Source organism: Empidonax traillii, unplaced genomic scaffold, assembly GCF_003031625.1.
Source record: "Empidonax traillii isolate 1590-97213 ecotype Southwest subspecies unplaced genomic scaffold, ASM303162v1 scaffold20:size5563877, whole genome shotgun sequence".
Classification (NCBI taxonomy): domain Eukaryota; kingdom Metazoa; phylum Chordata; class Aves; order Passeriformes; family Tyrannidae; genus Empidonax; species Empidonax traillii.
Genome location: NW_020955213.1, coordinates 4,742,328 through 4,756,689, shown reverse-complemented (window position 1 = coordinate 4,756,689; position 14,362 = coordinate 4,742,328). Strand labels below are relative to the sequence as shown.

The window sequence follows — 14,362 nt, the reverse complement described above, 5'->3', positions numbered from 1 at the left end:
TTTCCCCAAAGAAAAATATTTGAGATACTTTTTCAAAAGTTATTTTGTAAATAGCTACATAACCAGACTGACTGACTTGAGAATGTCCTGTCTGTGTTCTAAAGGTTTTTCTAGTGAACCATCCAATCTTTAAAGTCTGCAGGAGCTGTCCTGTGGGTGAGGTAGGGAAAAAGTTGAGGCTGTCTGATTGTATTTTTGCAGATGTATTGATCAAAAAAGCACTGACCTCTTAATATCTTAAACAATTAATGCAAACTCAGATTTTCTGGAAAAAGAAAACTCAAATATCTGTATGAACACCCTTTACCAATTAGATTTTTTTTCTGTCAAGGCATCAATTGAGGTAGTAACTCATTCTCTCACCACTGCCCTCTGTTCCCCTGAAATACAGAGACTGATTTTTTTTTTTATCTAAACAGTCATATTTAGCTAGTACTTGCTTTTGAGTCCTCTAGTAGAAACATGTCTCTTTATAAAACAGCACACCCCGCCTCCAGAACTTGCAACCTTGCTTTAAAAGAATTAACTTTGTTCAATATAATTTTTCTTTAGTCAGAGTTCAGTTTTTTGTGCTCTGGGTCTCACTAGGTGATAGACCAAACCTCAGATGTCATTCAAGTGCTGAAGTTCTAATTTGAACCAAGGGAAATTTGTGTGAAGTGTCCCTGATGTTTGCAGGCCTTGGACTCTCTGGAGTTTCAATCAGGAGCCAGGATTTCCTTTTAAGAGCAGACACTAGGGGGAAGCCTTCACCTTCCAAAACACCCAAATACACAAATTATGTGTTTCCTGATTTTTGTATATAAAACCTCTTCAAGCTGTTTAGTTATCCCAGTTCTCAGGCTTCATTCATGAACTGCCCCTGTTTTTTCTTCTTGTTATGTTGGGAAAGTATCCACTAAGCTCAGGTCTTTATTTCTTAACTAGATTCAGTAGATTTCCCTTTCTCCCTCTTATCCTGTGTGGACTTTGCTCTTGTTCACTGTCCCAAGAGCTTCCCACAGGGCTGTCCATAGCAATCCTTATGTCCTGGCCCTGGCTGTAAGGGGCTGTTGTAGCATGCTGGCAAAGGGAAAAGATGCTGCCTCTGTGATGAGTAGTGCTGCTTTGTCCTTTGGTACTTCTGCACTAATGAGTTCAGGTTAATCATCTTTGCTGTCAAATATGGCAGTAAAATCGATTCTTTGTGTTTTGTGTGTTTGTTAAGCTGATCTGCACTACTTCATGTGCATTAATGTTTTCTGCTTAGTGAGTTTCTATAGCAACAGGTATATGCTTTTCCAGGGCTTTTACACTCTGGAATAGTGTTCATCCTGAAAGCACATTATTTGAAATTAAAAAGCTGTTATTTATCTGACTTGCAGTAAACTTGCAGTTTTGCCATCTGAGATGTGATTTATGTGTGTATATTTGTCTGTATATATACACATTAAAAAAAAAATGCTTCTTGGGGCATTTTCAGAAGAGTTGCAAAATAGATGGGAAACATGAACTTTTTAGGAATAGCTTTTAGAGAAAAATTGGCAACTTCTAAAATACTTACAGAAGCCCTTGGGAAGTAATCAGAAATAGGAATGCTTTCTTGCCTTTCCTTAGGACTTGATTTTATCCCTCCAAAATAATTTGTTTTGGTTTGGTTTATTAACAAGTGATTGAAAAACTGTATTGACGTACCTATGTGGAAAGAATGAAGAAAGAAATAATTGCATTTCAGGTTTTATTGCTATTTTCTGTTTCTTCCCAGTCTAGTAACAACACACAGCCTCAGTAGCTTTTGTTTTTACATGTTAGGAGCACAGGGTTTAAAAATCCCTTGTTTGCATACAAGTGCATAAAATCTTGGCACGACTCCACTAAACTCTGCCTTTTCTGTGCACGTTCCAACTGGTGCTAATGGTATCAAGTCTGTTCAAAGGAAAACAAAATCATTTCTGTTTCTCATTGAGCAGAAGTGAAAATGGCTTTCAGGATGCAATGCTTCCAGAGTGAGCTCTCGGCAATGCCTGGAAGGTTCTCCTTCAGGTATGAAGGTGAGTTCTGAAGTCAGCGCTTCTCTCCACAGGCAGCAAACGCTCCACGTCCACAGCCAACCTCAAACAGGCAGAAGGTGCCGTGAGCAAACGGTTGTCGTCGTCTGCAGCGCTTCTAAATGCCTCTGATCGAAGTAAGTGTGTGTGTGGTACTGCTGAGCTTGGGTTGGGGAGGAGACAGGAGGTGGAATGATGTCCTCCCTCCTCCCTTGCTGTGTGACTCACTTCATATTTTGATCTCAAATGCGTTTCATGCAATTTGTTAATCCAGCTTGACTGTTGAGGGCTTTGACCCAGTTGATGTGATCTCTCTTAGAGGAGAAGAGTAACGGTAAAAATTGCTGGTTTTTTATTTTTTCATTTCTGTAATTGTGTTACTAAAGTCAAATCTTGGTGAATGACTGATTCACAAATCACTTCCCATCATCTTTACAGGTTTGCATGCCTTAATTCCCACCCTAAAATTTCAGCAAACTAGAAATAGTGCAAAAATAAAGTTTGCCTTGTTCTGTTAGACAGCTTCAATCTTTTTGATTACCTGTGGAAAGGAAAAAAATCAACTTAGTTTTGTCATAGTTCTAGTGTGCTTGTACTCTGTAGACACACTTTCTTTTTAGTATTAGAATTCTGCTTTAACCAAATAGAAGAGGATGCATGAAAAATACTGTCACCTGTGGGGGTTCTTTTTGGGTGGGAGGAGATGGTGTTGCTTTGGCCTGGAGTTCTATCGTGATTGTAGCCATAGTGTGCAGCTCTGACACAGCTTCCTAGCCCAATAATTTAGTGTAATCTTGATCCTGATACTCAAATTATGTATTTCTTAAACTGTTAGTGCACACCACTGCTTACAAGCATTCTGTGTTATTTTCTGTGCCAATAACTACCAGGGAATAGTTGCTTCCAGGCCATTTCTATTTTCTTATTTTTTTTAACCTGAAAGTGTTTGCACTCTAGAGATGGATCATCTACCAATTTCTGTGGCCTCCAATCTCACTTTAAATTGCATCTTTGGGGTGGATGACTCCCGACTGCAGCGAGTCATGTTTAAAATGTGCATCACAGGAATAGTCCTAACAGGGACAAAGAGAATGAGAGAGTTCTCTGGTTTTTCCATTCTGCTAAACCTGTGCATGTGAGTCTCCTCTCTGCTGTGATTTACAGAATGTATTGGGATAGGGCAGAGGGCAATCAGCCTGCTGGAAATTGAAAAAAATAATTATGAAACACAAGAAATTGTCCTAATCTACTTATTAAGATAAATAAGAATGGTTTGTATGAGCACATATCGGCTTGTTTTAGCCTGAGATTTCCTTGTGGGGAATCTTCCCAGAGTTTCATAGGAGCCTGCCTGTATTCCAAATGTGAGGGGATTTGATTTTGATTTTTTTTTTTTAACAAAATGATGAAAAACATGAAAAAGCTAAAAGCTGTTTAATGCTGAAACAGATTCAGCTAGGTCTGTGCTGCAGTGTTCTGCTAATCTGCAACCTTTGATCAAATGAGCTATGCCAGAAGAATTCCTGACACAAATACACAGCTAAAGGTGCTTTTGCTGGTTCATGTTGGAAGGTGATGCAGCATTAAAACTTGTGCTCATACTCAATGTGCCTGATAGGAAATCAGTGACTATATCTGTACTGGCAGAGGCTCTGAGTCACTGGAGGCTGCTTGTGATTTTAAATTATATTTATATATGATGTGTCTGGAGGGTTCAGTTCTGAGTACGAGTCAGAAGCAGGTCTGTAAAGTACAAATTAAGCTACTAACAAAGGAAGTTACTAATTATCAACTAATTGGGATTGCTTTCAAACTTATTGTCATACCCTGAAATCCTTTGTGAATCCTTAGTCACTTTGGAGGAAAAATTCTTAGGTGGCCTGAAATACAACAAATTTGAACAGGACTCCAAGAGATCTGTGTGGTCAGAATGTAAAGGTTGACTTAGAGCAATCCTGTGCTCTTGATCTGTTGCTTATGGAGAAATGGCTGTTTGATAAAGGGATGGGTAAATTCAGAGGACAGAAAATGCAGTCGCAGAATTAACCAGATTGCTTCTGTTGTGTGTGTGCTTGGGAAGGTAGAGGAGAAGAATGTAGAAATGAGAGGAAGATGCTTCTCCCTGGATCAGTGGAGTATTTCATCAGCTGTGTTCTGTGTTAATTCTGAGCTCACTCATACAGAATGTGAACACCGGCCTTCTAAAATTCTCATTTATTTCAAAAGGTGTATAAGGATGGCCTCAATAGGTCAAACAAGAATCTGTTGCAACTGACACCCTGCTGCTGTGATCAGTAAGATACAGGAATATAAGAAATAATGCTTTATATAAAGTGATTCTTCCCTGATCCAGTTTTGCTGCTTCTGAAGAATTCGGTATTATAAAGTGACTTAATCATTCTTCCCTAGCTTAAGGAAGTGGGGCAGGTGTTGGAGGGGACCTCTGGGCTTTTCAACATAATTAATCCATGCACTTTCACTTTCAGGTACCACAAAGAGAAGTGCCTCATTAAACAGACTGAATAACAAAGTTCCTCTACATTCCCAGCAGTCAGCACTCAAAGGTTCGCAGGTGGAACAGAAAGGTGCTAGAAACCAGTTTGTTTTGAGAATTGGGAGACAGTAAATGGGATATTTGAAGTTGACTTTAAACCACGTCTCAGTTTCATTCAGGCATCCATGTGGTCTGTGCACTGTGGCATAGATGTTGTTGTGCACATTGCAGTGCCAGGTGTTGGGTAACTGTCTCTGTAAACCAGCCTTGTTCCTCTGAAAAGTGGAAGGGTGGGGGAAGTGAAGGCAAATGGTAGCCAAACCATTTAGCTCATGAGAAAATAATGCTTTGTAATGATAGGCTGGTGTTTTTAGCTGACTGGCAGAAGCAAAGCATGGGATGGCAATTTAGGAAATCACATATTTATATATCTTTTTAAAAATAATTTTCCTTACACTTGGTCTCTAGGAGGAACAGAAAAGAAGAGGAGCACATCTTTGAGTAGGATGAGTAGTAAACCCCAATCCTCTGCAGAACTAGAAAAACAGAAAAAGGAAGAAAAACCAGGTGGTTGTTTCATAAAGCTGATTTTGTTTTTTAAAGCCATTCATAGTAAAGTTTGGAGAGGCTTACTTTCACTAGTTTCCTAGTGAAACTTTTTAATGGCTTTTTGGTTACCCAGTGTTAAAGATAAAATTGTAATTGCTGAAGGGTAAATTTTTCCCTTTGGACAAAAGAAAAATCCTCTAAGGAGGCTTTTTTTAAATGGCAGTGCAAGCATATAACACGTCTCTCCAATTAAGAGAGCTATTTATTTGTAAGCTGGTAGGTTGAATTGGTAAAAATATCACTGATCTGTTCACTTCTTAGTCAGTCTTACCTTTGCTTTTTAAGCTCTCTTTCATTCCTCAGTTTAAAAGCAACTTCTCTGTTCCTGCTGCTGGCCTAAACCTTGTGCATGCAAATGAAGGAAAAAACCTGTTCTCACTTCAGTCTCTTTTGGTCTGTGTATTCCCCACTAGATTACAATTAACCTCTTCCCTAGGAACTCTTCCTAAAGCTGAAGACTAGCACCTTCTCTAACATGTTTTCCCTTTGAGTTAACATTTCTGAAACTTTCCTTTTTAGCAGCTGTTGCCAACAGTGGAAATTACACTCTGATTCAGAACCTTTCCTGTATGGGAGAAAGATGGGTGCTGTCCATGTGGATTTGTGTGTGCAGATGATGCCTGATGATAACTGCTCGCTTTGACTTGCAAGTCTTCTGTTCATTGTGTCAGAACAGCCTTTCCTGCAATCCAGAGAATGTAGCTCTGAAGAGCTCAGTCAAAAACTTCTCATACTTTGACTGAATTCAGCATTCACTTCTGTTGTACATGTGCCAGTTTCTGCACATTAAAATTACTACTGTTAAACAAGCCAAGAACGAGACGTGCAACATAAGAGATTGCAGTGTTTAACCCTTCTGTGCTCTTGGTTTGGATTTCCCTCTCCATGACTTCAGTGCTGTTCTTCCAAAACTGTTACAGTTTGCAACAATGCTCAGTCTTCCTTTGCTTTGTACTGCTTGTCTTTTCCATGATATGATTTCATGTTGGATCCTTTTTCATTTGTTCCTGTCATTTAGCTCGTCGCTCCCAGCTCAGTCCTCTGGACAGTAGCGTAATCAGTCGCCTCCTGGCCCCCACACAGGCCTCCCTAGCTAGGAGTAAAAGTGCTGCTACCCTCTCGGCTGATGGACAGGATCCCTCAGGTAACAGGAGGGCAGCAAAGCCTCAAAGTTTTGTGCAGTTGCTCCTCAAGCAAGAACTTAGATGGTAGTTGCTAACTGTGCTACATTTCAGTGTGAATCAGACAGTTAATACATGGTTATGTGTAATGTTACTTATCCAGTAGTTTTTGTGGTCAGTAGTAACCAATTCATATGCTGTGTTGCATGTTTACTTTACAAAACCATGGAATCATACTGGATTTTAAACTCCAGTGCCAGTATACTTGCTCTGCAGAGAAGCAGATGCTGGTTCTGGGGTTTTTTTTGGGGGGGTTAACTGATAGAGATCTGCATTTGTATTCTCAAATGAATCTAAGATATACCAGTTAGAACAGTACTAGGAAATTAAAAGGCAAAAAACTCAAACCTATAATTTCAAACTGAAAGACCTAAATTTCTTTAGGGGGAGAAACTCATGTAGGAACACGACAAGGGGGTTATGTTAAGATAAGTACAGGGAGCCTGAGCTGGCTTTGTTCAGGCTGATTTAGAAGTCAAGACATCCTAGAAGGAGAAGAGAGAAACCCTGGCCGACTTAGGCAGTTTTATATCATCCAGACTGAGCTGATAAGCCCACACTGGGACTCAGTTTAGTACTAGCATAGGAATCTGCATCGTGGACAAGCTGTAGCTGCATCCCACGGGTCTCGGAATTGTTACTGGTTGTAATAATGCCCCAGTAAATGCATCTCTGGAACCAATGTGGAGTCCTTTCTCCTCTTTTACCTTACAATTTGTGTTCCCAGTTTTGCTTGTTTCCTGTGAAGTATGTTATCCCATCTTTGTTTTTTATCTTACACTACTTCACTTGGTCCTTGTTGGTAATGGTGACATTTCTACACTGCTCCCCTTGTGCAATAATTAGTTCTTACTTTTCTGGTTTGTAGTCAGTGGTCATATTTTTGCACACCTATGTATGTGCTGCTTTTGTTTTGCCATGAATATCTCAGTTCATGTCGTGGGGCAATACCATCTTTTTCACTTTTACTTTTAGCATGTGACTTACTATTGCTGAATTAAAGATACATTTTTATAAGTTTACTTAGAGGTACTTTCTTCATTTCAGTAGAAAAGTACCTGTGCTTTAGCACAACCTGTGCACCAACAGAATGCAGGTCTCCTTGCACAAATGCTGCAAATATAAAAATAAAATGTATTTTCCATAAAATTGCAAAATTAAGTGCTGGCATCTGTCACAATTTATTTGGATTACAGAAAATCCAATATCTAGTTTCAGAAGTAGATTTTTGCATCTATGTGTGCTTTTCTATCTATGATGATGTTAGTGGAAAAGGTATTGAGATAAAATTTCTTTCAATATCTTACGTGTGAAGAGATTGACACTTCAGGTAAAGGTATTTTAGTTTAGCAGTTAATCTTCTTCTCTTGATTTCTTTTTCAACACCTATTTTGATTTGTTAATGTAAACAAAGGGCACACATTTGTAGTATTAAAGGGGTTAGAGAGGGAAAGTAGAATAATAATGTTGCACAATGCATATTTCACAAGAAAAGTTTATATAGTAATGTTGAGAGTCCTGATGTAATGCTGCTTTATAAATACTCTTTGAAAAGAAGGAATATTTCCTCCCTGAGTATGGAGGAAACATGCTTAAAGTCTGAACCTGTCATGAAGAGCTTGTCAAGAAAGATGCTGAGCCATTAAAACTCAAATTGGTGATCAGATGCAGCTTGGCTAAAATTGAAGTACTGCAAATTTAGTCAATTTTTGGAAAAGCATTTTATTTTTATCTTCTCCAGACTGCTGCTTTCAGAATGGTTTTATTCTTGGTGCTGTTGCTTCCAAAGTACTAATTGTGTGGTGGTGGTGTCTGTGTCCATGACCCATTGCACTGTGCACTGCCTGCAGTGTTTCCCTGTACGGTTTCTAACACACACAATCTTTCTTTCTCTTTTTCTCCCTCTTCCTTTTCTCCTGTTCCTATACTGTGCACTTGGTTCTCGTTTTGTCTTGTCAAATTCCTAACTTTTATAGAATCTCACCTCTGTCCTCGTTCAGCTTCAGCCACTTCCATCAGTTCCTCAGTCCCAGCTCCCAAAGTGCCCGTGCGCAGTCGTAGCATCGACAGGTTGAAGTCTTCTCTATCTTCATCTGATGCAAGTTCACCGGATTCAACCCAGGTTTGTTGAAAATCCACAGCAGCCAGGTTTCTGTTAATTGAGGGGGGCTGGAACAGCTCAGGGTGGGATCAGGTTTCATCAGGGTTGCTGCAGCTTTCAGTAAGCATTATTGAAACGTTAAATAGCATTTGCTTAAAAAAGGCACAGTATTAAAATCAAACTGAAATTTTATGGTCCTTGATCTCTCTTGTGTCTTAAAGGCATATTGTTTGCTGTTTATGATTCCCAAAGTTTAATGTATGTAGATATTAAACACAAGACAAGGTCTGTGTTTTGGAACATGAAGGAAATGTGAAGTGCATCTTGTTGAGAAGTTGTATATTTGTTGGAATAGCAGCTCCTCTGACTGTAAGATATTCTAGAGAGTCAGCAGTATTTTGGTTTTATGTATCCTCTAGAAATCAGAGACAGAAAAACCATCATCCCCAGGGCCTGGTTTAAGGCGCCCTCCCTCACCATCTGTGTCTGCCCATAGAAGATCCCCCTCTCCTGCTAATTTGGTGAAGCGTCCTCCGTCACCTTCTGCAGTTCGGTACGTGTCCAGGTTAAACACTTCCTTTCATTCAGAACAAAATGAAGGATGCTTCCTGTCTCAAGACAGCTGTGCTGTTAGAATTTTGATGATCTACACTATGCCGTGTTTGTACAGAAAAGAACTTAATTTTGGGTCCAGTTTCTACTTTCCCACTGTAGAAATGCAGCTCTTACTTCAACCTTTGTCTCTGCTGTGCAGACAAAAATACACGCTGTTTTTCTGTACAGTCTGTGCATCAAAACCAGCAGGGAAGCCTGCAAGCTTTTGAATAAACTAATCTGCCTGTATTACTGTAGGAAGTTTCTTGGATTGGAATCACAGGGTTCATCCTTGGTGTGGAGTAAACAGAGGTCTGGGCTAGCGAACCTGTTTTGATGCTTAGCCCAGAAGTAGGGAGTCTGGGTGCTCAGGGTGTTCTGAAATGCTGTATTTAAGTTTTATGAGGAAGGCAGCCATAGTTTGTAGGTGGATTTGTTTTAAAAAGTGAGGTATGTAATGTAAACTAAACAAAGGAGATTGCTGTCCTCAGACATTTGTTTGGAGTTTTTATTGTTAACCCTGAAAATACTCTTTATTTGAACAGACAGAAGACTCGTCCGCCTTCACCTGGTGTGTCAAAACAAAGGCCACCATCTCCTACTCCAGTCTCTAAACCAGCACCCATCCAGCGTCCACCTCTCACACCAGGTGTTATAAACATTACCAAAAAGAAGACTGAAGCAGAGAGCAAACCAAAGGATAAGAGCACAGAAGGAACAGGACAAGAGCAAGGTGCTTCCCCAGCCTTGGACAGGGATGTGGGAGCAGCTAGCACAAAGACCAAAGAAGGTGGGTGTTTCTCAGTGTCTGACTCATCAGAGGCCTCTCCAGTATGTGCTAGGACTGATGAAACAACTGGTTTGTGAGGCAGAGCACTAGAGAGTAGGATGCTTAAAGGCAGAAGCTGTTCATTGCTGAGTGTACCATAATTTTACATGGTATCACTTTAGGCTGTGGATTTTAGTGCAGTAGTTGGTTTATTGGACTTGGAGATTAAAGTCAGGAGCTTTCAGTATTACTGCTTGTACTGTAATTTTAAGAAAAGCAGAAATTCTGTTTGCCTTTTGGGCTTCAGCTGCACTAGCTGAGGGATCTACTAGCTTAGGTTTATAAAATCAGTAGTTAAACTACACAGAGGTCTTTCAGTCCAGTTGGTAGTTCTTAAAATGCTCCTGTGGAGACCTTCTTGGAGGAAGAAATCAACTCCTGGTGCATCACAGGCTGAGAGACGTTTTTCACAATGCTTGGAGACTGTCTCGGCCTCAGTTCCAGTGAATGTATAATCGTTGTTGCCTCAGGAAAAGTGATCAGTTCACAGGTCACACTGAGAAATTAGCCTGGTAGGTTAAGGAGGGCCATATACGAGAAAAGCAGTTAGTGTCCTGGCCCTCTTCACTGGGCCAAGTGAGCACAGCCCCTGTCCCTCTTAGCAGAAAAAATGCCAGCTGCCATCTCCAGAACAGAATTTGGGAGAGCCTTCTGATGAGGTCTGGCAGGCAGTTCTCTGTGGAGAAGGACTTAGGGGCCACTTGACAGGAAAAAGAGGGATCTCTGGAATTTAAGTTACAGCCAGTGGCAATACCGGGGGTGAATCCTTCAGACACCAGGTAAGTGGGAACATGTGCTTGCTGCACGTTGCTGCATGTGTGGTTCCTGTGTGCATTCCTTGGCTACTGCAGTTCTTTGTCATTGCTGAGGCTCTTCCTGACACTGCCCAGGGGTGGATGTGCAGCAGTGTCAGTCAGCTCATGGTACGCTGAGCATGTGTTCCTGTGGAAGGAAGCCTGGATGTCAGTCAGAGGTGGATGTTCCTGTGAAGTTGCACATCCATCTTCAGTGTCACATCCTTTGTCTTTGCAGTCAGAATGTCCATCCCTTGATGTTCTGCATTACTCTGATAAGTGTCTTGCACGCCTCGGAGGGGGCAGAATCACTCGTGTCATCAGTTGGTTGAAACCGCCATAACAATGTGTCCTACTCCTGCGTCTTCCAGTTATTCTGGAACAAGAACACCCATCCTTGTTTCTTGGATGCTCCACCTGTCTCCTCTCTACACTGACTTCTGAAACTGTATTAGCCCAGTTTATCCGTTTCCATTTTAGTTTATTGCAAATCTCGAAGCTCTAACCGTCTTTGTAGTGACTCACACTGGGGCTGGTCGAAGCTCTTTGACACGTAGAAAAGGAAATAGTGGGCATGTTCTTCAACATAGAGATGGTTTCATGTATCTCTTTGAATGTTTTGGTACACTGCAATATTGCTAAGTGAGGCAAAATCTTTTTTCTTAAAAAGTTACTTTCAATTTTCAAGGCAGTTTTCCTTTTAACACTTCTGTGTCAGCAGTTCACCTTGTGGATTGGTGCAATTCCATATCCCCGACAGCTTCTGAAGTCAGAGCCCACCAGTGAATGGCATGTGGTAAATCAGTCTCCAGGTCCTGTAGGTTCAGCCTAGTTTCAGCTTTGTGCACTTGTATCTTCATCCCATCTCTTCTCCTTCCAACTGAACTTGTTTGCCTGTTGCTGACAGCAATCAAGTTTTTGTCAGTTTTTGTCTCGTTTCTTTGTGTCTTTCTACTAAAATACACTGTTCCACAGTAAAACACTTTTTATTTTTCAGTGACTTGGAGCAGTTGTCATTTCTGGCAGCAGCCTTTCGCAGCTTCTCTGAGAATTAAAAGGCTTGTTCAACTTTAAGCATAAGAAGTGCTCCTTCATGAGCTCTCACCTTATGCATGATGATAGGTAATAAACTATCATGGAGCCCCACTTTTTGTATCTGGGTATTGAAGGCTTTGGAATATGATTCCTAGATTGTGAATAAATGACTTGCCTTGAAATGTGTTGGAACTCTCCCTCCATCCAACTAATAGTACGCTTTGCGAGTGTTCTGAGATGGTTCTCTTGCATATTTCCCTCCTTCCCTTTTCATCACAAAAAGGTCCTCTTTGAAAAAGACAGTTCTTACCAGGAATGACTGGGAGTACAAGGAAAAAGAAGCTGAGTATGAAACACTGGAATAATCTTCTTATGGCCTGTTATCAACCGTGTTGGGAAATTTCATGTCCTGCCCTGTGGGAACAGACTGTACAAGGGGTGCATGGAGATGAAAACAGTACTGAAATAACCATGTGGAAAGCATCAGTAAAGCTTCAGAAGTGAAAATGTAATAGGAAGGTCCCCCATAGGCTTGAGTTCTCCAGCCCTTTCTTTTGGTTGTTTTCCCCCTGTCCTTTCCGTATCCACAGTGTTCTGAACTGTTGTGACTGATCTGTCAATACCAGATATTCATCATACTTCAAGCTGTCATTATCATGTTGTAACCCTAGAACCTAAAAGTCTAAAACCTTTAGGTTTCTTGCTGAGCATTTGATTTTCTTATTTAGGTGCAGTTTTGAGGAGGGAAAATAGGTTAAACCTCACATTAAATATCAGCCAGATTTGATACAATTGAGAGAGATTCCAGAGGTGTTAAAACAGGATTGCTGTGTTGGTTGCTGTGCAAGTTCACAACAAAAAACGGCATCTGCTGTAAAAAGTGGTTAGTCTGAACTGGCAAGGCACTGATATGGCAGAGGAAAAGAGAGACATTTTGATTTATTCATTGTTCTCCCTCCTCTTCTTTAGGTAGAAAGTAAAGTTACAGAATATAGGAAGAAAAACACTTGCATGTCTTGAATAGGAAGATCAGCCATTGCTTTTTATAACTGCAGGGGAGTGGTCTTTCTTACTCAGGAGGAGGAGGAGGACCCTTTTGACCGTGTTCAGATTTCGGTCGTGGCTGATTTTTGTTTGTACCAACATTACTGCGGTTTTTTACCAAATTAGAAGCAGTGTGTATTCTGGGGAAGTGATATTTTTTCAGCATTGAATAAATTTAAATATTAGAAAACTCTCTGTGCCTGCACTCCATCAGTGCTGAAATGCTTTACCTAGGACTGCAAGAACCGATTTTTATGCACAAAGCACAGCCATGATTCAGCTGCTGAGGGTTTGCTCTGTGTAATTATGCCCTGCAGTTGCAGGTAGTGATTACGTGTCCATGGGGCTTAAGCAGCTTTTCAGGTATTAAAGTTCCTAATGATGACATCGTGTTTTGAGTGATTTGTCTTTAGGTCAGAAGCAAAATAGCTGGTCAAACCCTGATGTCATTGTTCATTAAAATTACCTTGACTTGAAGGCTTATGTTAAGCAAACATGTGCTGGTTTGTAAAATATTAAAAAGAAGAAAGGCAGGTCCTCACGAACATTATGAACTTACTGCTCTACTGACATCAAGAGCTAATTCTCTGAATAGTCAGATGATGAAGTCCTAAATATTTCTACAGAGTAATAACTGATAAAAATCAGAGTTCTGTAAATAGCTGGATGGCATCATGATTCTGGGTGTTTTTTCTGATGTTAATTTATAATAGTTCAGACTGATGTTCAGACACCATAACACCAGGCAGGACATGAAGAAACATAAACTGCAGGACTGTGCAAATATTTACTAGCCTGGTGGTTGAAGCTGTTTTGATCTCCATGTAAATTGGAAATTGATTTGTTGCTAATGTGTAGAAATACAGAATTACTGAAGTCATTAGTATGTGCCTTCAGGGCCAGATAAAATGGTGATTATTTGCACTCTAAGGTACTCCTACATATAGGCATGAATGTTAATTTTTTGAAAAATGAAAAATACAGAAATTAGTGTTTCCTTTTTAGGGTCATGTGCATTCAGTTTTATTAGAAGAATGGGAAGTATATTTCCTAAAGTAGTATTTGTTTCCAGTTTTCTTTTCAGTGTTAAAGAGTTATATATTCTGAAAACATGTCTTTTCAGAAACATGTATTTAAGTGCTATGATAATTGGAGAGTATCTTTAAGTGTATCATTTGAATTATGGCTGGATCAGCATTGAAATGAGTTGTTACTGCTTCAGTGTCAGTGAGATATTGTGGCTCTGCATCTCCTGAGGGCTCCTCTTTGGCTCTGTCAGATAAGGGTGCACTCACTGACTGATGGGCACTGATCGAACAGATAGTGGATCAGATGGCATGAGAAAGATCTCATCTCACAGTGGTCTTTCTTAATTCTAAATTACTGGGGCTTTTTAACAGCAGTTTCTTTTGACCTTTGCAGAATCAGGTAGCAAAACAGTAGCAGGGACCACCACAGCTGAAGAAGCTGCTAAAATCTTGGCAGAGAAGCGACGTCTGGCACGGGAGCAAAGAGAGCGTGAAGGCCAAGAAAGAATTCAGAGGCAAGAAGAAGAAAGGTAACAGTTGAGAGAAGGAAGGGGTGCTTTCTGTAGTGGGGTATGGTTGGAATGGACATTCCAGCTGTGTATGTTTTCCAACTCCTAATTTAGGTT

General features: G+C 40.3%; 1 protein-coding gene across 9 annotated transcripts in view; it reads left to right on the top strand.

The window, feature by feature from the left end:
- Positions 1-14,362, top strand: part of MAP7D3 (MAP7 domain containing 3) — a 45,011-nt gene that overhangs the window by 22,437 nt on the left and 8,212 nt on the right. For 5 of the 9 annotated variants that reach the window (XM_027899624.1, XM_027899616.1, XM_027899651.1 and 2 more), the window contains 8 exons: positions 2,063-2,164; positions 4,514-4,612; positions 4,990-5,088; positions 6,149-6,274; positions 8,288-8,433; positions 8,832-8,965; positions 9,552-9,796; positions 14,131-14,266. In XM_027899624.1, the coding sequence (XP_027755425.1) occupies positions 2,063-2,164; positions 4,514-4,612; positions 4,990-5,088; positions 6,149-6,274; positions 8,288-8,433; positions 8,832-8,965; positions 9,552-9,796; positions 14,131-14,266 (1,087 nt within the window). The remainder of the gene's footprint in view (positions 1-2,062; positions 2,165-4,513; positions 4,613-4,989; positions 5,089-6,148; positions 6,275-8,287; positions 8,434-8,831; positions 8,966-9,551; positions 9,797-14,130; positions 14,267-14,362) is intronic. The other 4 variants (XM_027899634.1, XM_027899641.1, XM_027899667.1 and 1 more) reach the window with 4 other exon arrangements.